At 43.2% G+C, this 27,151-nt stretch overlaps 1 protein-coding gene across 23 annotated transcripts; it reads right to left on the bottom strand.

Moving 5' to 3' along the window:
* Positions 1–4,680: 4,680 nt before the first annotated feature.
* Positions 4,681–9,747, bottom strand: LOC123404120. Of its 23 annotated transcripts, none has more exons than XR_006611648.1 (10): positions 9,420–9,747; positions 9,222–9,337; positions 9,051–9,118; positions 8,473–8,882; positions 8,041–8,126; positions 6,719–7,519; positions 6,510–6,605; positions 5,859–5,949; positions 5,485–5,772; positions 4,681–4,882 (listed from the first exon to the last, which is right to left on the bottom strand). XR_006611648.1 is itself a non-coding variant. In XM_045098044.1 (5 exons), the coding sequence occupies exons 1-4, from the start codon at positions 8,000–8,002 to the stop codon at positions 5,587–5,589; spliced, it is 393 nt and encodes a 130-aa protein (XP_044953979.1). In that variant the 5' UTR covers positions 8,003–8,032; the 3' UTR covers positions 4,681–4,882; position 5,586. The 23 variants fall into 23 exon arrangements, 1 of the variants encoding a protein (XP_044953979.1); XR_006611656.1 differs by having other exon boundaries at positions 8,473–8,666; XR_006611647.1 differs by having other exon boundaries at positions 8,473–8,666; positions 8,746–9,337.
* Between the last annotated feature and the right edge of the window lie 17,404 nt (positions 9,748–27,151).

Here is a 27,151-nt window from a genome sequence, read left to right as displayed (position 1 = left end):
CACAAAAACTGAATAACAAGAGTCTTACATCCATACATACCATTTGATACAATAAATGACCATTGCGGTCAAGTCTTACATATATAGGGCCTTGAAGTCCAGCACACCAAACTTGACCAATAGCGGAGATATTGGTCGAAAGCGTGAACCCATGACATCAGCCTTAACCTACATGCATTCTGACTAGGAAGCATCCAAGCTCGCAGGAACGTCACCAAGTTACTCTTCACAATTTCCTATTCTCTCATACCTGGTCAAGAAATAACCAATGGCAAGCCAATGAGTACTTTGAATGTACTCGCAAACAGCCCATGATATCGACAATGCAGTTGGTACGATAATAAAATAATATGTAGGCCTTGCGGAAATCAAGCCTTAATTGAAACATGTGTATGGTCAAATTCTTGTATGGAAATGTATCATAAGCTAGATGGTCATCAAAAAACAGGTTACAGATATCAACATATCTGCAGAGGGCTGAACACTTCGGGTTCACCCTATACGCCAAGTCACCGAACTTGACCTTATCACCTCTTTCAGATAACACTTATGAACACACACACACACACACACACACTTGGTTTATGCAGAAACGACTGGATGTAGTTTAAGAAGGATTACCCTGGTGTCCTTGACCGCGGACACGGATATTTGAATAGTTTTACACTCTGCAGAGGTTGTACGATGTACCCACGAGATCCGGGAAACTTCCGTGTCATCCACGACTTGCGCTATATAACATACCCGAGGTAAGTTCCCGATCATTGGCTTTCCCCTGACGACACTAGACAAAGAGTCCACTCGATTGGTACCCAGCCCACATGATGTACGTCTTTTGAGCACCGACTCTAGACGTATAATCCATGCGGGGACCAACGGTGTGCCCGGAACACGTAAAAACGGCATAGTCCACCTACCTGGTATGACCCCGTCACGAGAGTCACCACATATCACTCCCGCCACTAGTAATGCAGGCTCTTTGCTAGCACCGACCAAAGTAATCAACAAAGCCCCGTCCCATAAAGGGGTATCATGGTCGCACATGTAAGGTTGGGACAGTCGACACATCATAAATCTAATCCCATTTCCGAAAGCACTCACACAAAACATTCGCGGTACACCACTTCTTTCACAAGTTGTCTCCTAACTCAACATCACCACCCTCAGGAATTAGTTGCACTCGACCGGGTTTTCGTAAAGCTTTTGATATCAACTATGTGTTACCATCATTATGCACATGCTCTTACTACGCGTAGGACTACTGTCTACTTGTCAACATATTATCAGTGTGACTCGCATTAATGATAGGGTCATTCTCAATGCAAGTGCTCTAGAGGAGCTATCGGAAACACCATGTTGGGTGCACCGATTAATCTTAACTATATGCATCGGAGTAGAGTAACCAATGTGTCATTCATAGAAGTATTTTCTTAGACATGGTCAAAGGGCTGCTTGCCTTTGCTCACATAAGTCCTCGGGGTCTTTGAGGTCTTGCAGTCCAACTTTGAGTACTCCGTCTACTCCATCAACTATCGTCGGAAACAAACACAGTAAGGCACACAACAAGCAAAAACAAAAGTGCTATATAAATAGGAGTTTTATTTTTCTTGGACCACTTTGGTCATAAGAAAAATACCTGAAGCTTCCTATAGGAGATTTGGACCATCGGGGATTTTTGAATGGATGAAAGGAGGAATAGGTGATTCTTTATGAAGCCTATAGAAAATATTCTGCTAAAAATGAGTGGAGGCACTCATTTTACAGAGCATGAATTTAGAAACATTTAGGAAGTTGTTTCACTCGATTTGGCTTCGGTATGAATATTCTAGGGATTTTGCAATATGGAATAAATAGGAATAGGCACTATTTACTTAATGCAACAGAAACAAGGCAGAGAAAAATGTTCACCTAGGCTAGGATATTAGGGAATGATTTAATATGTTTCTGGAAATTGGAATAAATCCATTTGGAGTTGATTTGAATCCTCTATAATTTTTGAAAGGTGGTGTTTAAAATATTCAAATGGGCATTTGAATATTAACCCCATTGAAAAGTCTTTTGAAAAAACGTGAATGCACATATACAGATAGGTCTTGATTTTAGGATCCTGTAGAAATTTGAATCATTAGTTTTGGAATATAAATGAATTGTTTATGGACTTTTGAAGTTTTTGATAAAAGAAAAAGAATGAAAAGAGGTTTACAAGGGGCTTATAGTGCGCACGGGCGCAGGAAACTCCTGGGTCGGGCCAGTGGCTCGGGCTGGCCAGGGAACGGCCAAGCCGAAGGTGCCCCTACTGGAATGCGTCTTGAGCGCTGGGAGGCACAAAATGCCGAAGGGCGCGTCCAGTTAAGTGGCGCGACCCACCTGGCTGCCTCATCGACCAGCTGACAAGTGGCGCCTGCTGGCCCTCTCCCTCTCCTTCCCTCTTCTTCCTTCTCTCGCCAGGAGCAGGAGAGCTCTGACCGTCGCGGGTTTCGGCGGCTCCGCGGCGCCGGCCGGTGAGCTGGGGGTTCCGGGAGGACACCCCACTGCGTGCCGCACCTAGGGACAGCCGAGAGGCCAAGGGGGCACCCCGAGCAAGCTGGACGACGGCAGGGGTAAGGGCGGCGCGGTTCCACTGGTGAGCTTGGATCGGTCATGGGAAAGAGCCCCTTATCTTTCCATGGCGTTGGGGGAGTCAAGGGGTCCCTTCGGAGGGGAGAGCCGAGGTGAGGGGGGCTGGCAAGCCCAGTTGCAGGGGAGGCCGAGGCGGCTCCATGGCGGCCATGGGAGGGAGGAGAGAGCTTGGGAGGAGAGCAGAGGCTTGAAGGGGAGGCCGTGAAGGTTGCTATGAGGGAGGAGAGAGTGAGGTTGAGCACGAGAGGGCTCGGGGGAAGGAGATATACGAGGGGAATGGTAGGAGAGCTCAGGAGAGCTTTGGATGCTCTGGGCACGGGAGAGCACGTGTGCCAGGGGGAGTTTGGAGGCGAGCTCGCGGCGGGGAGGGGGAGGACTAGTCAAAGGAGGCCCAACGGCACGCTGAGACATGCTGCAACAGCCGGACACGGCTTGGAGGAAGAATACAAGGTGCAGAGCACCATTTCTGCTCGCCAGGGAGGTGCTCACCACCCCACTACGTGTCCTTAGGCGTCCGTTGGCCAGGCCAAGGTGTGAGACATGCAGGGCATGCGTGTAGGAAGCTGATGATGGAGTTTGGCCTCGAATGGAGCTGATTTGAATTGGCTTTGACTGCAATTATTTTGCAAAAACAAACTTAAGGCTAACAATGAGGGGACTTACTAGAGATATGATGGGGTGAAACCATGTCCAGCACTCATAGGCATGGAAGGACTACAGTTCTGCAAAGTTTCACCTCACGGGGATGAGTTTCGCTAGTAGTTGCAGTTCAAAGCTACCATTCTACCATAAATCAAGTTTGAGATGTCTTGCTCATTTTTCCCACGTTAGCATGCTATATCTTGGTTTGAAATGGTGCATTAGCATGCTAGAGATGCCCTGGAAGAAAGTGGGGACTTTGGCTTAAGCAGAAGTATAGCAAGAGGGGTAAAAATGGTGCCGCGAAGGTAAAAATGAGAGATAGCAACATGGAGTCACACTCCAATAATTGACCAGTGGACCTGGCAAGGTTACTGGAGGTAAAAAGTAACTATAGAAAGTTGTGGTAAAAGTTTAAGCTCAAGGGAAATAGCGGAAGAGGCCAAAGTAGCAACTTTGGTAAATGCACACAAGGTGTTTGATGGATGTTAGGGCTACCAGATGGATTCCAATTGTTATGAAACTTAACAGGATCACATAATAGAAGAAAATAATCCAGAACACCAAATTTGGGATTTTTTGGAGAAAGTTTCCAATGTAGACTTGAAAAACCCATGAATTGGCCAGAAATGACTTTCTACCTACAAATCCAGAACTTGGTGTGGGCATTATTTGAGAACTAAAGCATGCCCAAAAAGTTTGTGATCAATTGGAGAAACTTTATAACACTACTAGGAAAAGGCCTGCTAGTGGCGCACTTGTTTTGGCTACTAATGGCGCACTACAGGTGCGCCACTAGCATCACGCCATTAGATATTTTTACTAATGGCGCACCACACGTACGCCATTTGTATCTGGTATACTAATGACGCACCAGGCAGTGCTCCATTAGTATAGCTCATGGTGCGCCATTAGTATGCCTCCCAGGGGGCCATATTTACCCATGTGCTCTGGCTTACTAATGGCGCACTAGTTGACGATGCGCCACTATTGTGCTTTTTGCAGTGCGCCACTAAAGTGCTGAGTGGTGCGCCACTAGTATGAATATCAGGTATTATTATTTTTTTCTTTTCTAATATTTGCACAGGTTACAAAACATATTACTGCACAGGTACACCATATCTACGCCAACATATAGTCTATCAAGGTACACCATACCTATGCGGACATATATTTACTTTGTCGATAGTTAAATTGTTGGTAAAATGATGTGCAGTCAAAACAATATATACTACCAGCTCTAAAAATATTCAACTATTATCCTCACACCCACAAGAAGGTTCAAGACAAACACATATTACACCATAATGAAAATATGTTTATAAACATGCACATACATTGAACGCAAGTTAACAAACAAATTAACCAAGAGGAAGCATAGTTTTGACCATCTTAACAATCATCTAGAACACACAAGTCACAAAAAGATAAGGACTATTGGTTACTATGAGAGACTTCAGATGGTCCAGAACACACAAGTTTGTATCTACATGCACAAAGTGCAAGCTCCAAAACACTCGAAACACCAAATGGTCTACAAGACAATAAGGTCCATGATTACAGGTTGGTTTGTCCATAAACGCTAGAGAGTCATCATGTCCATGTGCATCAATAGGTTGAGTACCTGAAAACATTTTGCACAAATTTGTCAAAAAAGTGGAACCAGATCAAGTTGTTAAAATCTCATATGCGTATTAAAAATATTCGATCAAAATATTATCATGATATCATAGTTAACAATATAGTTTCTGTAAAAGTTATAATCATCTCACATGCTATTATATAGAACTATGTTCTAGTGCTTGTAGTTTTATCAACAACTAGAGGACTCGTTGCGCCAATGGCGCAAAGGCTGAGTGTAATACAATTATTAGAAGAGTGTGCATTAACATATTGTTGTTCGAAAAGCACAGCTTATGATACTATATGCAGCAAGCAGGATTGTCATGGTTTCTTTTACATAAGATCGAAAATGATGCACTAAATCATGTAGGAAAGGATTCTTGTGATCTGTTTAGATTGGATAGACAATCATGCAGAGGCTTTTTGACGTGCACTTGAAGAGGAAATCATATACTTCTTTTATCATGGCCGTTTCAAAAGCATACCACACAACAGTCTAAGCAGCAAATAACCGATAGCTAAATGCACAGGATGGTCTTCGGTAATTACGTAAGATCTAAACGGATGAGAAATGCAGAATTCTTGGTAGGCATTTATACTAACATTAAGTTGTATAACAAGGGGCTTATGCAACTTTCTTATATTGAGTAGACGATCAGGTGCAGTCCTTGGAAGTCCATTTGAAGGCGAAAGTATATGCTTGCCCTATTTCATGTGTGCCTGACGGAAGAAGTTGCTCCAGCCTGTAGTGATGGTGGCCCTTTTGTCAACACCCTTGATAAAGCGGGATGTGACAGCGGTAGTTCCATCTCCAGTAGTGATTGGCAGTTCACCACGGCCAGGATCCATGTGTGGGAAAAGGGAACCCGTAGAAAAGGGAACGCTATTGTACTGAAAAAAATAGTTACGGTTAGTTACTGTATCATTTTATACCATGCTATTGTATGAAATTGGACAGAGTAATTGTAAAGGATTACCATTCTTTTGCCATCTATTTCAAATGTTTCTGTCATGTGGCACACGTAGTAGTGATCACGCATGGTGGTGTTGCGGATGATCTTTTGCAGTCTACAAACATTATGGTTGTAGAGCTTAACTGTGTTGCCCACACAATGTGGTGACTAAACTCATCTAAGTAGTGGATGCAAGGCTCACCTATGTTAAATTGTATAAAGTTATATCTTTTAGCAGTTTTGGCAATGGCAACCATTGTTTAGAATTATGGTATCAATAAGCATTCTATATGCACAAAGATAATTTCATTATTGGCCAAAGAGAAAACAAATATGTTTAAAATAGCATCCAGTATGACATGAACCATTTTGAATAACCTGGAGGCAAATATATCTAAACAAACAACATCCACCTTGATGACCTGATGCATAAGAAATGGCCTCTCAGAACCAATATCCATTCACACCAAATTCGTGTCACCTAATCTTTTTCTCACTTTTAACTTCAAACCAACACCGAAAACAATAATAGTCTAAAGAAAAATTAAATCAGACTCATTTGTTCATCGACACAGAAGTAAATAATTGACCTAATACTATATCTAACTAAAAGGACTAACTGTAATTAATTGTCTAGGCTGCTCATCAAAAGAAAGCTCTGCATAAGAAGCAGACCTTGCAAAAACTTGGGATTAATCAGGTGGATCTAAAACAAAACATGTCCTCATCTCCTCCTATAGTCCTGCTCCAACCCCTCGTGTATCTCGGCACCTACTTACGTTAAGATTACGCATTGCCTAAATAAGAATTTATATCACATACTGAATTAAGAATAAAAAGGACAAAAAAGGAAAAGGGAAGGTGATGTACATGAATGGACTCACCTACATGATTGTCGGTAGACCTTAATGGAGGCCGCTTGTTTACTTTTAAATTGAAGAATGACCATCATCACACCACACATATAACTAAAAAATCAGAATCAATACGCTTCAGCCTGTGCATTATATCCAACATTAAACGGAAGAGAGGGCCATGAAGAAACACAATAAAGGCAAATTAAATAGGAGAGGTTCTACTCTATGTGCATGGACAGTAAACGCAGTTCGAAAAACACAACATGTTGCAAAGTTCGTAACTAATGTCATACTGAAAGGCAACACTATTCCATTAGAACAAATTAGTACGGTGTGTATGAGAAAAACTGAAAGGCTACAACTTTCATAACTAATGTTTAATGCGACAAAGAACAGTTGGATCAAATCAAATAAATTTCTAGGTACTTATGTAGAAGCTTAAAAGTAATATGAGTGTTTAATTCATGCAATGACACTTGGACAGTGAACATAGCTTGCAACGCATAACACACCGCAAATTTCACTTGTTATCTGCCTCCTATAAGAGAGTAAATGAGAAATATGCATTGAATATTTGGGAAGAGAGTCATATTCCTTTTTATCTGTGTGCATTAGTACATTTTTCTATACATAATGGTCTCTAGTTCTCGCAATCAAGCAAAAGTGAGAAAATAACACAATGGAAGAAGCAGATAGGCTACCGCCTATGATTTTTTGGGTGTGGCTATTGTGAAAAAGGTTTTCAAAAATCATGTAGCTTTGACATTCAGTTGTTTTAGTGATGCCCAAAGTATATGATATAAAGTTTTGTGAATATCCAGTCCAACCCTGCAAGCGTTTTTAGGAACATGAGTTAGCTCGAAATGACATAATTTGATAAGGGATCTTACAATCCTCAAGTAATTCATTTACATGGTTTCCAAAATCGTGGGGTATTTCTAAAATACAGTCAATTAGAGCAGCTCACAGGCATCAATAACATCTATGTGTTGGCATCAGAAGCTATTTTAATGGGCAAAAAAATCACATGGACAAAGAAAAGCTATTTTCATACGGTAATGTAGAAGTTCTTATGAGACGAGGTCACAGAAGATTGGGCGTGTACATTCAAGCCAAGAGAAGTAACAAAAATACAGGAATATATTCATGTTAAATTCATGGCAGACACATAGATGATTAAATATGTCGAAGGCAGAAATAGATAGTAAACATCATAATATGCGTGTGTGGATAAAGCTGAACTAATTTGAGAGTGGCATTCCATGAAAAATAGACAAACCAGAGGTGCAGTAAATGAGGCTCGAATTCCATTACCAAATCAGCATACAAACGTAGAGAGGTTCTCTCACCTTAGAGAAACCAAACAAAGGTGCAGCAAAGGTTTGATGGCATTGTTGGAAATAAATAATCCACATGAGCACAACCAAGTTGATTTCTGTATAATATTCAAGAATAGAGTATTTACTCATTATCCATTAGCTTCAGAATCATCTTAATAAATATTCAAAAAAATCCTGGTAGGCAAACAATTTTAAGATTCAACATCTTTGTGTTGAGGCCAATAGGATATGAAAATTCCAATAATTTTTGGGAAATGGAAGATCAATGACTAAATTGACCAGAACAAATAATAGCCAGACAGGAACACGATTCCAAGAAAACACCAAGCTGTAGAAATTCCTTGGAGAATAACATAAGATACTGATTTGTTGCTCGGTATTGCCAAGGTAAAGTTAGATAGCAGTTAAATTCAAGTGCAGGAACTAAAGTAAAGCATTTACCTGAACTTCCTTTAGCTTATCGGCCAGGTTTGCTTCTAATGGATCACCATTTCACCACTAAGAAGAGAAAGTGTAGATAAAACATCCAGCCTCGACATATCAAATAGGATGGGTGCATGGGTTGTGCATGGGGTGCAATATATTTGAAAATATTAGCAGCGAGATGTTAAGCTCAACCGTTCTATATTATACAGCTGTAGAGAGAAAAATAAGTTAGTTTTACATGAGCACCGAGGAGTATAACTCGTCCACGAGATATCTTGATGGCAACACCTGCAGTACAATGCTTTGCCGCTTTGATTTCCTCACAAACAAACAAATAACCTCAGAGCTAGCTCCAACAGATTTACACTATGAAGAAAGCACACACACAAACTTCCTACTGACATCATTTGCAAAGACATGGACATCTGCATCAGGTTTAGCTTGACATTAAGTTAGACAAAGGTAACAAGTTAATTTCCAAACCAATATAACATCTAAGATATACACACTAAATCTAAACCATCTGTTCATCACAAAAAAATTAGGAGCCAGTAGCAAGGATGTCGACCATATCATCTACAGCGGCAACTCACAAGAGTCGGAGACACCTGTGCTAACAAGTTGAGAGGGGATTCCTCATGAACTTGAGGAACTTGCTCTCCTATCACCGACATCACACATGCATAAAAAATAAACGAAGAAGCATCAATGAGTGGCAAAGTGCAGGTAACAACAGTTAATGTAGAGTAGAAGCAAAACCAAACCTCCTTATATCCTAGGGCCGAAGATTTGGAGGGCTGCATCTCAGGTTCTCAAACAGAGAACAAAAGCAAGTAGAAACCAATCCAACCCAATCAATCCTCCCGCAGTAGAGAAGGAGCTGCCCGAAACCGAACACAAATCAGAGGAACAAATCCAATAGAGGGACAAATGCATGGAGGATAAGAGGGACGAGGGGGCACCTTGACGAGCTACGTGGCATCGGCGTCCCGAGAAGAAGCACATGGCTCCCTTGACGCGAACGCGAGGATCTTGTCGAGCAGGGCCGCCGCCTGGATCATCACTCCCCACCGTCGTCCTCTCCTTCGCTGCCACAAGACACCTCTCGCCTTTTTCCATTCCCCTCCGTTGGTCCGTGTCACCGGCCTCCTCCGCCATTCGCCCGAGATCCGCCATCTTCGCCTCGAACCGCCACTCGATCCAGCACGAGAGTCAGGGAAGAGAGAGAGGGCACGGAGGGGGAGCACCTGCATTTGAATGGGAGGTTGACCTTGTCGACGAGGAGGTCAGGAGAGGTGGCATCCTCCCCACCACTCATGGTCCTGCGAGGCGACAGGCAGATCTCCTCATGGTCCGCCCAAAGCGAAGGGGGAAGGGGATGTGCGGATGTGGATGCGGCGGCTAGCGTTTACCTTGAGGTCGAGGGGCTCCCCGGCACGCTTGAAGTAGACCTTGACGAGGAGGAGGCCCTCATCGTGCTTGCACACGACGGACTTGAGGAAGCGGCCGCGGCCGACGGGGTCGAGCAGCACGAGGTTGTAGGTGGAGGGAAGGTCGTGCAGGTAGTACTCCGTCGCCGACACCTGCGTCGTCCGCGTGATCTTGTTCCCCATAAGAGTCAGCCCCCTCTTCTCCCCGCCCGCGTCATCGCCGCGGGGGAGGGGCTCGCCGCTCGCTGGCGCGGGGGTTTTGCTTTTGCGGGCATCCTAGAGAGGTGCCCCATTAGTAACCCTGGTTACTAATCGCGCACCAGCTGGTGGTGCGTCATTAGTAGTTTTGCAAAAAAAATTATAGTAGTGGCGCACTAGGTGAGTGGTGCGCCATTACTAGTTAAACTAGTAATGGCACACTCTGCCCCGGTGCGCCATTAGTACTTTTGGAAGAAAAAAAAGTTTGTTAGTAGTGGCGCACCGAGTGTGTGGTGCGCCATTAGTGTCCATCACACTAATGGCGCTCCTGCACATGGTGCGCCACTGCTATATAGTAGTGGCGCACTACTTGTCTGGTGCGCCATCAGTGTCTATATTATATATAGTCCTTTTCCTAGTAGTGTAATGTAAAGTTTTCCAAAGTTAGAAATCACCACAGAAGGTCTTGAGGGGTTTGGGACAAGTTCTTCTATTCTCCTTTATGCACCACTTGGTGTGGATTCATTATTGGAGTATTAGAACATGTCCATCAAATTTGAGCACAAATGGAGACACTTGGCAATGTAGAGTTGCTCAAATTTGGATCTGGACAGATAGGGTTTTAGAATAATTAAGTGAATCAAATCAACTTGGATTGAGATGAAACTTGGCAAGATCATCACATATATCATATGTGACATGCTAGAATTTTACAGGAATTTATTAAGAATATTTCTTATAGAAGCATTTCAAAATCTTGAAATAGGCACGAAGGGTTTTGAATTGTGAACATGACCATGTGCTGAAACTCTTATATATGGAATATATATGTCCACTGAATTTCTGTAAATTTTCTCAAATATTTTGAAAGCAATAAAAATCACTTTCCTTCATTGGCCTCAGAGAAAGGTATTTAAATAAAATAGTAAATTAACTTTTAAAATAATAACACATGGCTTTTGGGAAGCCATTTTGATAATGGGATTTAAATAAATTATTTGATGCAATATAACTTCCCTAATTTGAGGACTTGTAGTACAAATCCCAACTCAGGGGTTTTGGAAAGCTTAAATCAAGGAAATGCTTTTTGGTGGAAATAATATTTGGTAAAAATAGTTTATGGTCCTATTCACATGGCATAATCATTAAGCAGGAGTTTTGGGCTAAGGAGGTAAGTCTGGAGAGTAACAGGAACATTGGATTCAAACAGAAGCAATAGACAAGCAAGCAACCATCACAAGCAATAAAAAAAATTGGTCCTAATTTTTGAGAAAAGCTAATTAGTCAGGGGAGTTAAAACACAGGGTGTTACAGACCTTACCCCCTTAATGAAATCTCGTCCTCGACATTTGTAGGCTAGGCATTGGAGAGATATAGAATTTTAAGTTGGAGGCAGTCTTCACATCACCATGTTGTTGTTCTAGGTCTTGAGGCTCTTGATGATACAAATTCGAATGCTCTGCTCGCCTTTGCCTGACCGTGAGCGGGTCCTGGCAATAAGTTAGGCTTGACTGAGGGTCGAGGGATTTGTGAACTAAGTTCGTGTAAGGTTCTGGCTTGCAAGTGCATTCCAAAGTCGGAATACGTAGCAAGATAGTGTGTCTGGGTTCTGCCTCAGGTTGCGCACATTGGTTAGTGACACCTGCATGTCTCGTGTTAGAACATAAGGTTCAAGGTCTTCGTGTAGCTCCCTGCCGATGGGGAATTCCTTGACTCCCTTAAGGCAGATCAGCTATGCTCGCATGTGGTCTTCATCCTCGAGGGTGTTGGAGTAGGTATTCGAAGGCTTCTCGTAAAAGGGTGTGGGTTGGGTCTTGCCCATGTGTCTAAGCTCCGAGACTCAGTGTTCGGAACAGGTTTCTCCACCTGGGAAGGTTTGAGAGGGGAACTAGGGCTCGGCAGGTGGGTGATTCACCTTTAGCAGGTTTTTACTATGATCCGCTTAGGACTATCGTCCTTGATTTGGACCAAGAAAAGGCTCAGTGGTTTCTCTTGTTGTCTAAAGGTTTCATCGTCTTGAATCGTCAAGGCTTCTTTACATCGTTGATGTAGTCGGTGCAGGATCGGTAGTTGACTTCTACTACTTTTCCTTCATTGTCGTGGTTTCCCTAACCATTGCGATTCTTCGTCTTGTGTTGGATAGGATAGTCTTCTGTCGGATTTCGGGATCCGCAAAACCCTAAAGATTCGAACTTAGGGGCGTGTACGAAGATCTCTCGCGGGATCGCCTCACCTAACTCGCTACTCGCTGGGGATGGCCGAGAACTCACTCGATGGTGAGGAAGACACAGAACACGGCAGTTTACCCAGGTTCAGGCCGCTGAGAAGTGTAATACCATACTCATGCTTTGGTGGATAGCCTCTCGTGGAGGTTGGTGGATGAACTAGTACAGTGTTCGAGGGACTCCGGAAGCCGGGTGGCCTTTGTGTGGTGCCACTGGGCGAATGAATGAATCCGACCCTATGAAGTAACCTACTCTCTCTATATATAGTGGTGTCCCTGGTCCTCTTACCTTATAGCTTCGGCGAGAAGGGATCCCACAACGACCCATTTTTTAGGGGGGGGGACAGGGAACATGCTTCGCCTGTCGACAAGTAGTCTTCTCCTGCAAAGTTGTTGTCAGCGCTGCAGGGACGGGTCCAGGGATCACGTCTGTCCAGTTGGCGGGCGGTGATGGCCTTGTTGCGCCAGAATGGAAACCTTTGGATGATGTCTTGGGAACCCGCGATCGTCCTTTCTCCCTTTCACTACTGGAATCCAGTAATTTGCCATCAGCCAGTTCTTTATCGTCTGCTGGCTGATGGCAAAGAAGATCTTTGCCGTCAGCTGACCTAAAGCGGACGGTAAAGGGCTCACTGATGGTAAACAGAATGTTTGCCATCGGCTAGGGCTTTGTCGTCTTCCTGCGGACGACAAAGAGACCTAGGGCAGACGGCAAAGAGGGCAGATGGGTCCCACTAGACCTTGGGCTTGGCCAGGTCCAACGGACGGGCTCTTTGCCGTCCGCTTGGCCTTTGCCATCCGCCGTGGGGCCCTTTGCCGTCCGGGGGCAGACGGCAAAGCTGACGTCCCTATAACGGTCGTCTCCCCCTAGCCCCTCGCTCCACTACCCCATTCCCCACTCTGTCTCTCTCTCCACCGTCCTGCGCGCCTCCCTCCTGCACCACCGGCGGCCGGCCACCCCTGCGCCGCCCCCTACGCCGACCCCTGCGCCACCCCCTGCGCCGCCCCCTCCCCTCACCTGCCCCGGCACCGCCCACTCCCCTCACCGGCTCCCTGCGCCACCCCCTGCGCCGCCCCCTCCCCTCACCTGCCCCGGCGCCGCCCCCTCCCCTCACCGGCTCCCTGCGCAGGCCCCTCCCCTCACCAGTTCCCGGCGACGCCCCTCCTCTCACCGGCCGTCCCCAACTTCGGTGAGTGCCTCCGGTACTCTATTTTTTCTGTTTTTTCTTTTAAATTAGATAGTTAATTTAGATAGTTAGTTTATTAGGTTACTACTAGTTTAGGTTAATTCGGTTAGTGAAAGATGAGAATAAAATGAATAAGAAGAGGAGGAGGAGAAGAAGAAAAGAAGAAGAAGAAGAAGAAGAAGAAGAAGAGGAATAAAAGGAAGAAGAAGAAGAAGAAGAAGAAGAAGAAGAGAAAGAAGAAGAAGAAGAAAAAGAGAAGAGTAGTAGAGGAGAGGAGGAGGAGGAGAAGAAGAAGAAGAAGAGGAGGAGGAGGAGGAGAAGAAAGAAGAGGAGAAAGGAAAAGAAGGAGCTATATTTTAGTTACTTAGTGATATAGATTCTGTTTTTGTTATTTTTTTGCTGTTTAGTGCTATATAGGTTTAGCGATAGGTTTAGTTAGCTTGGTTAGTTAGGTTAGTTAGTTAGTTAGCTTAATAGAAAGAAGAGGAAGAAGAAGAAGAGGAGGAGGAGGAGCAGAGGAGAAGAGGAGGAGGAGGAGGAGGAGGAGAAGAAGAAGAAGAAGAAGAAGAAGAAGAAGAAGAAGAAGAAGAAGAAGAAGAAGAAGACAATAATAAGGAGAAGAAGATAAGAAGAAGATAAGAAGAGAAGAAGAAGAGAAGAAGAAGAAGAGAAGAAGAGAAGAAGACATAATTAGCCCATTTAGCTCAAAAATGCCATAATAAGCTCAAAATGGCATAAGAACCTTGGTTAGCTCATGAATATTATATTCTTAGCTTGTTTTCCTCTAAAATGGCATAATTAGCCCATATAGCTCCAAAAAAACATAATTAGATCATTTAGCTCCAACAAGAGGAGAAGAGGAGAAGAAATAGGAAAAATGAAACAAAAGAAGAAGAAGAAGAAGAAGAGAAGAAGAGAAGAAAAATACCTTCTCCTCCTTCTTCTTGATTTCTTCTTCTTCTCCTCTTTCATATTATCCTTGCTTTAATTTCCCCAACAATGACATAATTAGCCCATTTATCTCCAAAATGCCATAGTAACCTCAAAATGGCATAAGAACCTTGGTTAGCTCATGAATATTATATACATAGTTTGTTTTCCTCTAAAATAACATAATTGGAATATTTGTGTTGATCGGGTGGATTTACATGTGATAGTTGTCTCGTTGCTGTGAGGTCTGCTGTGCGAAGACCTAGCCGTGCGTTGTACGAGCTCTGCCCCTGCATTCGTGGGTCAGTACAAATTTCATCTCCTCCCCGCCCCTTCATTTACCGTGGCTCGGTTTCCGGATGAAACTTTCTAGATTTAGGTAATTAAATTAATTTATCAGTATGCGTGACCAGTATGCGTCTCCCGTTAGAAAGGGCGACATCTATAAATATGCATGTCTTTGCATATTTGTAACCGCCATCCTTTCGAATTGTCCAACATTATCCATGGACAGCCCGAGTATGTGTAGATTGGGTTCGTTTTCCCGTATGTTGTGCTCTGGATCCGATGCGGAATTTCGTCAGTGCCTCCCTGTTGTTCTCCGGATGCACATCGTCTCTGTTTATTGCGGAGACGTGTATCAAGAGAACAGCGGGGAGGTGCTGCCGAAATTTTACGTTAGATCCGGAGGAGAGCATGGGAAAACGAACCCAATCTACACATACTCGGGTGGGATTAGGACCTATCTTTACCTATTAGCGTGTAGGTTGCCTGGACGTAATAAAAATGGCGAACCTGATTAACCAATGAATATAAATGATAAATTATATATAAATATATTTCTCCTATTTTTAGTAGCTATGCAAGATGAGTGATCGTGCGTGGATGTATACCGGTCACCCTAGTCAGAAAGAGATGATGAAAGAATGGTTTGTAAAAACAAAGGAATTTGTGAAAGCTGCATTCGCAAATGGCCAGGAAAGAAACTATTGCCCCTGTCCTGGATGCGACAACTATAAAAAGACGACAGAGGCTATAATGATTAAACACCTGCAGAGGAGGGGTTTTAAGCCTAATTATACTGTGTGGACATTTCATGGTGAGTCTATACAACGCACAAGAGCTGAGGTGGTCCGTCGTCGCATGGACGAGCATGGTACCGGGATCGAAGACATGGTGCAAGACTTTGATGATGCTTGGGATTCGGAAGATGAGATGGAGGAATTTGCAAAGGCCTTTTATGAAATGTTGGAGTCTTCAAAACGTCCTCTCCATGAGCACACTGAGCTCTGTCAGCTGGATGCAATTGCACAAGTAATGGCTCTGAAGGCTCAGTTCAACTTGGGAATAGAATGCTACGATGCGATGATGACACTATTTGGACGCTTCCTACCCAAATGCCATGTCATGCCTACAAACCTGTACGAGTCGGACAAAATACTTCGTGTATTTAAGATGCCCTATGAGAAGATAGATGCATGTGAGAAAGGATGTGTCTTATTTAGGAAGGAGTATGCACACTTGGACTATTGTCCCAATTGCGAGTCTTGCAGGTATCTTGTGGTAGACAACGGTTTGGGTGAGAAGAGGCAGACCAAAATCACAGTTAGTATTCTTCGGTATATGCCAATCGTACCAAGACTTCAACGTCTTTTCATGGTCGAAGAGACAGCCAGACAGATGACATGGCACAAATTGGGCAAAAGAACCGAACTAGATGTGGATGGGAATAAGATGATGGTACACACATCGGATGGGGAAGCGTGGAAACATTTTGATGGATTGCATCAGGATAAAGCGGCAGATCCAAGGAATCCTCGAGTCTACGCCGCCACGGATGGTTTTAATCCCTTCGGCATGAAGGCAACCAAATACAGTTGTTGACCTGTATTTGTCATTCCACTCAATCTCCCCCCCGGGCAGATTATGCAAAGAAAGAACATATTTTTGACGTTGATAATTCTAGGGCCCAATTATCCGGGGAAGAATATGAATGTGTACCTGCAACCGCTTAAGGATGAATTGGAAGAAGCTTGGGATAATGGGGTCAAGACATACGATGCCCCTAGAAAAGAAAACATCAAAATGCATGTGTGGTACATGTACTCTATGCATGACTTTCCAGCGTATGCGCTATTCTCTGGATGGTGTGTGCATGGAAGGTTCCCGTGCCCCCAATGCAAGGCAGCTCTTCAGTTTCATTGGTTGCAGGAGGGTCGGAAGTATTCTTGCTTTGACTTGCATAGACAGTTCCTGGACCCTGACCATCAGTTCAGAAAAGACAAGAAGAACTTTACCAAAGGTAAAGTTGTCAAAAACTTGGCACCACCTGCGTTCACAGGCCAACAGATCCTGGATCAGTTAAACGCCCTCGAGCCTGATCCAGAGCGTCCAGGGTATTTCAAGGGGTATAATTCAAAACACGCCTGGACTCACAAGACATGCTTCTGGGATCTGCCTTACTTCAAAGACCTCCTTCTTCCACACAATATCGACATGATGCACACTGAAAAGAATATCGGAGAGGCTATTTTTGGTACATCGTTTGAAATAGATGGGAAGACAAAGGATAATATTAAGGCTAGAGTCGATCAAGAGACACTATGTCATAGACCGTTACAAAACATGCGAGAAGGCAAAGGAAAGCAGAAGTGGTCGAAGCCAAAGGCCTGGTTCAATCTTGGAAGGACAGCTATGAGGGTATGCAGCGAATCTAAAGAGGGGAGCGAGTCTTGAAAAATTAAAAATCTTTAGTCTCAAGAGTCATGATTGGCACATATGGCTAGAGAGGGGTAATGCTGGTGATGTTACGTGGCTTTATTCCTGAGGATGAATGGCTAGTACTGGCAGAGCTGAGCTATTTCTTCCATGTTCTTTGTGCGAAATAATTGTTGCCTGGCGTGGTAGAAGACATGGAGGAGTTTGCACCGGAGTTGTTGTGCAAGTTAGAGAAGATCTTTCCACCGGGCTTCTTTAATCCAATGCAGCATTTGATTTTACATCTACCGACCGAGTTAAGATTGGGTGGGCCCGTGCAAGATCGTTGGTGCTATGCAACTGAGAGGATGCAGAAGACCCTTCGAGCTAAATGTAAAAATAAGCATAGAATTGAAGCATCGATGGCTGAGGCATTCATTACCGAGGAGGTGGCAAACTTTCTGACAGCACACTACGAAGCCAAAAATCATCATTTGCATAATCCGAAGCCTCGGCACGATGATGCAGACCCTAAAAAAGGTGGGTCCAACCTCAGCCTATTCAAAGGGAAGCTCGCACCAGCTGGTGCTTCAAAACCAATAACGTTGGATGTCGAAGAATGGCGGAACATTTCGTTGTATATCTTCAACAACCTAACAGAAGTGCAACCATACATCGAGTGAGTTCCCGGATATTTTCCCGTCCTCCTCTTTCTTCTTGATTTCTTCTTCTTCTCCTTGTCCTCCTCTTTCTTCTCCTCTTTCATATTATCCTTGCTTTAATTTCCCCAACAATGACATAATTAACCCATTTAGCTCCAAAATGCCATAATAAGCTAAAAATGGCATAAGAACCTTGGTTAGCTCATGTATATTATATTCTTAGCTTGTTTTCCGCTAAAATGACATAATTAGCTCAAAAACATCATATTTTGTTCCTCTTCTGACTTTCTTATTCACAATTTTGCAGATTGGATATACTACATGCATGGAAGCTGGCATTCATGGAGTTGAACAATGTCGATGGATGAACTTTATATGTATATCATCTAGTTTTCATTTGAGTTGATGAACAATGTCGAACTATATGTATATGTATATATGGATAAACAGTGCAATACTTTGTATGTTGGTTCTTTCGATATATGGGGATGTACATTGATTTATATGTATATCTTATATGTGTGGTGAATTATATATATGTGTTGGCAAGTATATGTGTGGTGAATTATATATCATATATGTGTGGTGAATTATATAAATGTGTTGTCAAATATATATATATATATGTGTGTGTGTGTGTGTGTGTGTGTGTGTGTGTGGTGTGAAATAATATAAAACAAAAAAACAGGTACTATATGGGCTCTTTGCCGTCTGCCAGCTGATGGCAAAGACCTGTGCCATCAGCTGGCAGATGGCAAAGGTGCCACATGGCACCCAACTGTGCATCCTGGGGTGTCTATATAGGCTCTTTGCCGTCTGCCTCCAGGGTGGGCAGACGGCAAAGAAGAGGGCACAGAGGAGGGGGGAGGAGGAGGCAGACGGCAAAGAGTGGAGGGGGGAGGAGGAGGAGGCAGACGACAAAGAATAAGGGGGAGGCTAACGACAAAGAATAAGGGGGAGGCAGACGGCAAAGAATAAGGGGGAGGCAGACGGCAAAGCCTCCGTTAACCCCTAACGGAGGCAACGCCTGTCGGCTGCCGTCTAGAGCACTTTGCCGACTGCTCCTATGGATAGCTGACGGCAAAGAGCTTTTCCGTCCGCTTTGGGGGGGTAGACGACAAAGAAGGTACGATGTCGTCGTAGGCTGACGCAGAAATTTTGCCGGCCGTGAGAATCTTTGCCGTCTGTGGTAATAAATTTGCCGCCGGGATTTAGTCTTTGCCGTCTGTGATGGCAGATGGCAAAGAAGCTGATTCCTGTAGTGTTTGCAATAAAGGGGAAACTGCACTGTCCTGATGTCTGCTGCTCGCCTGTCCTTCCTCCGCATCATCCTTGACTCCTAAGGCCGGGTCTCGCCTCGGAATATCCGCCGCTCCGGAGGGGTCCCGGTGAGGCCCCCTGCGGGTATTGATGCTGCTCCCCCTTGCGAGGCTTGGCCCCTCACGAGGACCTTGCCTTGAGTGGTGTCGTGCCCGATTGTGCTTGCTTGATGAAGTGGGCCAACCCTGGGCCACAGGCAGGCAGGTCTGGGTACCTCCATTCCCAGAACACCGACAACTTCCATTGTCTTGAGGTCACTTCGAGAAACCCTTCCTCTTGAGGAAACACCTTATTCCCGAGAGGCATACAGATCGGTGTTCCTGGGGCTCATCCAAACATGAATAAAGTTCTCCTCCTCTTATTGGGTGGATAAGTATGTCATCCATGAGGATAATAACATACTTCCCCAAGCATCACATAAGCATAGTGCTCATGAGACGGTGAGGAGAACAGAAACTTGCTATGGGTGGTCACTGGCCAAGAGGTTCATGGTCCAACATGATCTTGTCTTTCATGCCCATGTTCATCATAGACACGATGGGTGGTGGTCGGGTGGAGTACTGGCCATATTCCTATGACTTAGAGCCATTTCCTATGGTCATAATCCGGTCATCTTATGGCTCGGTGAAGCTTTGGGGTTCCAAGGAACTTTGGATGTGAGTGAACATACACCATCTTATTTCTAAGCACACTCCTTAGATGCCAATAGTCTGACCTCTATCTCCAGACAATATCACCCTACATCATCGAAGGTACCAACTCACACAAGTTAACTCCACAATACTGATGCTAGTCAACTCCGGGGTCTGAGGGAAATGACCTTAACCTAATTCTCATAGGTAGGTATAACTAAGTTGCACATGCACCCCTACATAAAAAATCCTTCGGAGAGCATACAAGCTTCTATGCTTGAATTAAGACACCACAAATCCAAGTGCTCAGCTAGATCACCTAATGGGCAGGGTACTGCATTTCTATATTAAGGAAACATTTAGTATACCAATCCAAGGTCTTGTTTCCTTCCTACAAATCCAATCAAGTGGTTCATCATTCCACCAATATTCAGTTGACCCATCGCTCCTACAAATCCCATGTTGATGGGGTTCTACATAATCACTTAGAGTCCTCATAATCCATATTTTACTACAAGGACTACATCACAGTATATCCATCAACTTCCGATATCATGGTCAACTAATCTCCAAGGCCATGCTTATATCGGTTCGTAAATCAATTTGATGACTCCAAGTACTTGTACTTGTTATCCACCGAGGAACATGGTATCATAATCGTTATCGTCGGGCTAAATCTGATTTACTCCGATCCATGTGGTGTGTCATCATTGATACTCTATTGAGATTACCTATTTAAATACAAACTCAAGTCGAATAAGAACTTCTACTCGTCACTCCAAGTCTTTATGGTAAAATCATCAACCATGTCAACTACTTGATAAAGTCAATTATACCACCAAGAATTATTGCTCGTGATCATAATCGTCCTACTGAATCCAAACTAACTCGAGGAACATGTAGGTTATGCTACTTATCAACTTGTTCCATCAAGTTCACCTATCTTTATAAGGGTCTTAAGATCCACCAAGATAGTCTAGCTATATCCCCGAGACACCTATCATCGTCACAACAAACCATAGTATGCAATTCATATATCCGAGAATGATCACTCCTATGGCATCCGGGTTCTTGTGCTAGCTTTAAGAATGATGGATAGTTGTTCACTGTGATCGTTTGTTCCATAAGGAACCTGGCGCTAAGCAGGAGTTACTGGTGCTCAACGGTGTTCTGCCAAATCCATGTATTAGACACGTGACCAGAAATTTGAGATGGGAAGCTTGTGAGGGTTAGGTTGGTCTAGGGACGGTTTTCCAATCTTGAGGGGGAGCATCACTTCTACACGTCACGTCTGGTGGAGCACGTCATAGTTAGCGTCTTCAGTGTCAGTTGCTCGTCGAAGTGGATCTTTGGTGCATCTTGTCTTGCTAGTCCCTGATACGTCTCCAACGTATCTATAATTTTTATGGTTCCATGCTATTATCTTGTCAACTTTGGATTATATCTTTTTTGGGACTAACATATTAACTCAGTGCCAAGTGTCAGTTTCTGTTTTTTCCGTTTTTTTGGCCCATTTTCAAACGGAGTCCAAATGGAATGAAACTTTACGATGATTTTTTTTGGACCAAAAGAGACCCCCGAAGCTTTGAAAGAAGGCCAGAAGAGCCACGAGGGAGTCACAAGCCCTCTCACCGCCACCACCACCCCCCGGTGGTGGCGAGTAGGCTTGTGACCTCCTCGTGGGCCCAACTGACGCAATTCCACCGCCATAAATTCCTATAAATTCAAAAAACCCCAGAAAGAAACCTAGATCGGGAGTTCCACCGCCACAAGCCTCTGTAGCCACCAAAAACCAATCTGGAGCCCGTTTGATCTCTCTCTCTCTCGTGTTCTTGAGATGTCTTGATCTCGATGTACCATGGGCTTTGCTACTATAGTTGGATCTTATGCTGTTCTTCCCCCTCTCCCTCTTGTAAAGAATTGAATTTCCTCTTTAGAGTTATCTTATCGGATTGAGTCTTTGAGAACACTTGATGTATGTCTTGCACGTGTCTATCTGCTGTGATCAACTTGCGGGTTGGCACACGTGGATTCATGTGAGTACTTGATGTATGTTTTGGTGATCAACTTGACGGTTCGTGACATTGGGAACCTATGCATAGGGGTTGGCACACGTTTTGACTCTCTGGTAGAAACTTTGGGGCACTCTTTGAATTTCTATGTGTTGGTTGAATAGATGATTCTGAGATTGTGTGATGCATATCATATAATCATACCCACGGATACTTGAGGTGACAATGGAGTATCTAGGTGACATTAGGGTCTTGGTTGATATGTATCTTAAGGTGTTATTCTAGTACGAACTCTTGAATAGATCGTCAGAAAGAATAACTTTGTGGTGGTTTTGTACCCGACAATAATCTCTTCGTTTGTTCCCCGCTATTAGTGACTTTGGAGTGACTCTTTGTTGCATGTTGAGGGCTAGTTATATAATCCAATTTGGTTATCATTGTTGGGAGAACTTCACTAGTGAAAGTATGAACCCTAGGCCTTGTTTCCACGCATTGCAATACCGTTCGTGCTCACTTTTACCATTTGTTACCTTGCTGTTTTTGTAATTTCAGATTACAAAAACCTATATCTACCATCCATATTGCACTTGTTTCACCATCTCTTCGCTGAACTAGTGCACCTATACAATTTACCATTGTATTGGGTGTGTTGGGGACACAAGAGACTCTTTGTTATTTGGGTGCAGGGTTGCTTGAGAGAGACCATCTTCATATTACACCTCCCGCGGATTGATAAACCTTAGGTCACCCACTTGAGGGAAAATTGCTAATGTCCTACAACCCTCTGCACTTGGAGGCCCAACAACGTCTACAAGGAGAAGGTTGCGTAGTAGACATCAAGCTCTTTTCTGGCGCCGTTGCCGGGGAGGTTAGCGCTTGAAGGTACATCTTTAGATCTTGCAATCGAATCTTCTTGTTTCTTGTTCTTTCGCTAGAAAACTACAAAAAAATGGAATTGAGGATGCCTCATATGCTCCATCTTTTCAATGTCTTTCGTGAGCATGATGGGAAGGAAAATTATGCTCAAGTGGTGAAAGAAGAATTACATTGAATGCTTGGCATAGAATATGTGAATTATGAGCATGATTGCAATGTTCTTAGCATGAATTCTTTGAATACCCATGATGCTAATAATATGCAAAGCCACAAGCTTTGGGATGCTATATTTGAAAATTATGATCTTTTTAGTTCTTCCACTTTGAATGATCAAAATCATTTTGATGAAAGCATGCCCCCTATCTATGATGATTATTGTGAGGATACTTATGCTTTAAAGAAGAGGGATGATAAAACTTGTCATACTTTCGAAAACCCCTTTGCTAAACCTTGCTTTTTCATTGTGGACACAATTTGTAGTGCTCAAGTCTTTTACGATACTCCCACTACTATTTTGAGAATAAATTTCCTTATGTGGAGAGTAGTAAAATTTATATGCTTGTAGATCATGAAAAGAATGCTTTAGGTGCTGGTTATATTGTTGAATTCATTCATGATTCTACTGAAAATTACTATGAGAGAGGATCATATGCTTCTACTTATTGCAATAGTATCAAGCTTCCTCTCCATATGTTGAAATTTTTGAAGCTATGCTTGTTTTGCCTTCCTATGCTAGTTGCTTCTTGCTCCAATAAATTGTTTGATCACAAAATCCCTATGCATAGGAAGTGGGTTAGACTTAAATGTGCTAGCCATTTGCTCCATGATGCTCTCGTTGTGTTTCAATCCTTACCTTTTATGTGAGCATCATTGAAATCAATGCCTAGCTAAGGGCGTTAAAGATAGCGCTTGTTGGGAGGCAACCCAATGAATAAAATTTTATTTGCTTTTTGCTTCCTATTTTGTTTTCTCCACACAATCATAATTCTGTTATGGTTGTGTCTTTTGTGTTTCTTTTTGTGTTTGTGCCAAGCAAAACCGTTATGATTAGTCTTGGTGATGATTGTTTGACCATGCTGGAAAAAGACAGAAACTTTATGCTCACGAAAAGAATTTTTGTTTTTATTCTGTAAGATATTTTGAGTTGATTCTTTTTGCTGCTGATTTCTATGCAATTTCGTCAGACTGTCGTAATTTTTCAGAATTATTTAAGTACCAGAGGTATACGAAATATACAGATTGCTACAGATTGGTCTGCTGTTAACAGATTCTGTTTTTGTTGTGTTGGTTGCTTATTTTGATGAAACTATGGATAGTATCGGAGGGTATTAGCCATGGAAGATTGAAAATACAGTAACCCAACATCAGCATAAGTAGAATTTAAGTTTTCTATAGTACCTAAGGAAGTGGTAGTTTGCTTTCTCATACTAATGTTATCACGAGTTTCTGTTTAAGTTTCGTGTTGTGAAGTTTTCAAGTTTTGGGTGAAGTTCTTATGGACAAAGAGATAAAGAGTGGCAAGAGATCAATCTAGGGGATGCCCAAGGCACCCCAAGAGATTCAAGGATGCCGTAAAAGCCTAAGCTTGGGAATGCCCCGGGAAGGCATCCCCTCTCTCGTCTTCAATCCATCGGTAACGTTACTTGGGGCCATATTTTTATTCACCACATGTTATGTGTTTTTGCTTGGAGCGTCTTGTATCGTAGGAGTATTTTTTTTGTTGTGTCACAGTCATCCTTGCTGCACACCTAGAGAGAGAGACATGCACTCACCGTGACTTTGTCGTGCTTCACTTATATATTTTGAGCTAGATACTTTTGCTCTATGTGCTTCACTTATATCTTTTAGAGCACAGCGGTGCGTGGCTTGGTAGTTGATCTATGCTTTGAAAGTAGTCTCAAAAGGGGTAGTTATCCAAAGGGATACGAAAACTTCCACCTTCATGTGCATTGAATAGTTAGAGAAGTTTGATTCCTCTCAATTAGTTTTGAGATATGGTTGTGGTAATATTGAAGTTATGCTAGTAAGGTGTTGTGGATCTATAAATACTTGTGTTGAAGTTAGTGATTCCCGTAGCATGCACGTATGGTGAACCGCTATGTGATGAAGTCTGAGCATGATTAGTCTTTTGATTGTTATCCTTTGCGTGGCAGTCGGGATCGTGCGATGGTTTATACCTACCAACCCTTCCCCTAGGAGTATGTGTTGAATGCTTTGTTTCGATTACTAATAAAACTTTTGCAACAAGTATATGAGTTCTTCATGACTAATTTTGAGTCCACGGTTTATATGCACTTTAACCTTCCACCATCACTATCTTCTTAGTGCCGTGCAACTTTCGCTGGTGCACAAAACGCACCATTAGCCTCCCTCAAAACAGCCACCATACATACCTACTATGGCTTTTTCAAAGTCATTCCGAGATATATTGCCATGCAACTACCACCATGACATGTGCCACCACGTCTACATTGCCATTGCATGATCGTAATATAGCTAGCATGATGTTTCCATTAATGTCTATGCCATGCTACATCATTGTCACGGTACACTACCGAAGTTATTCCATATAGAGTCATCGTTGCTCTAAGTTTTGATTTGAAAGTGTGATGATCATCATTGATGGAGCATTGTCCCATGTGAGCAAATAAAAGAGGCCAAAGAAGCCCACCAAAATAAAAAAAAATAAAAAAAGAGGCCATAGAGCCCACCAAAAAAATGAGAGAAAAGGAGAGAAGGGACAATGTTACCACTTTTCCACACTTGTGCATATTAAGCACCATGATCTTCATGATTGAGAGTCTCTCGTTTTTTCACCACCATATAGCTAGTGGGAAATTTTCATTATATAACTTGGCTTGTATATTCCAATGATAGGCTTCCTCAAAATTGCCTTAGGTCTTCGCGAGCAAGCAAGTTGGATGCACACCCACTAGTTTTCTTTAAGAGCTTTCACATACTCTTAGCTCTAGTGCATCATTTGTATGTCAATCCCTACTCATTCACATTGATATCTATTAATGAGAATCTCCAAAGCCTATTGATATGCCTAGTTAATGTGATCATCTTCTCCTTGTTTGCCTTGCAACCTCCACCACACTCCACACCACTTATAGTGCTAAAACCATGGCTCACGCTCATGTATTGCATGAGAGTCGAAAAAGTTTGAGAAAGTAAAGGTGTGAAAATAATTACTTGGCCAATGCCGGGGTTGTGCATGATTTAAATTCGTTGTGCAAGGATGATAGAGCATATCCAGACTATATGCTTTTGTAGGGATAACTTTCTTTTGGCCTTGTTATTTTGAAAGTTCATGATTACCTTGCTAGTTTGCTTGAATTATTATTGTTTCCACGTCAATAGAAACTATTGTTTTGAATCCAACGGATCTGAACATTTATGTCACGTGAGAGAAGTTACAAAGGACAACTATGTTAGGTAGCATCCAACATAAAAATTTCATTCTTTATCACTTCCCTACTCCAGGACGAGCGGGAGTTAAGCTTGGGGATGCTTGATACGTCTCCAACGTATCTATACTTTTTGATGGTTCCATGCTATTATCTTGTCAACTTTGGATGTTTTATATGCATGAATATGCTATTTTATATCTTTTTTGGGACTAACCTATTAACTCAGTGCCAAGTGCCGGTTTCTATTTTTTCTGTGTTTTTGGCCTATTTTCAGACGGAGTCCAAATGGAATGAAACTTTACGATGATTTTTTTGGACCAAAAGAGACCCCCGAAGCTTTGAAAGAAGGCCAGAAGAGCCATGAGGGAGTCACAAGCCCTCACGTCGCCACCACCCCCCCCGATGGTGGCGAGCAGGCTTGTGACCTCCTCGTGGGCCCAACTGACGCAATTCCACCGCCATAAATTCCTATTAATTCAGAAACCCCAAGAAAGAAACCTAGATCGGGAGTTCCGCCGCCGCAAGCCTCTGTAGCCACCAAAAACCAATCTGGAGCCCGTTCTGGCACCCTGCCGGAGGGGGAATCCATCTCCGGTGGCCATCTTCATCATCCCGGCGATCTCCATGACGAGGAGGGAGTAGTTCTCCCTCGGGGCTGAGGGTATGTACCAGTAGCTATGTGTTTGATCTCTCTCTCTCTCGTGTTCTTGAGATGTCTTGATCTCGATGTACCACGGGCTTTGCTACTATAGTTGGATCTTATGATGTTTTTCCCCCTCTCCCTCTTGTAATGAGTTGAATTTCCTCTTTGGAGTTATCTTATTGGATTGAGTCTTTGAGAACACTTGATGTATGTCTTGCACGTGTCTATCTGGTGTGATCAACTTGCGGGTTTGTGACAATTGAGAACCTATGCCTATGGGTTGGCACACGTGGATTCATGTGAGTACTTGATGTATGTTTTGGTGATCAACTTGCGGGTTCGTGACATTGGGAACCTATGCACAGGGGTTGGCACACGTTTTGACTCTCTGGTAGAAACTTTGGGGCACTCTTTGAAGTTCTATGTGTTGGTTGAATAGATGATTCTGAGATTATGTGATGCATATCGTA

Source organism: Hordeum vulgare, chromosome 6H (assembly GCF_904849725.1).
Source record: "Hordeum vulgare subsp. vulgare chromosome 6H, MorexV3_pseudomolecules_assembly, whole genome shotgun sequence".
NCBI lineage: Eukaryota > Viridiplantae > Streptophyta > Magnoliopsida > Poales > Poaceae > Hordeum > Hordeum vulgare.
Note: the sequence above shows the minus strand (reverse complement) of the source record. Positions and strands in the feature narration are given on the sequence as shown.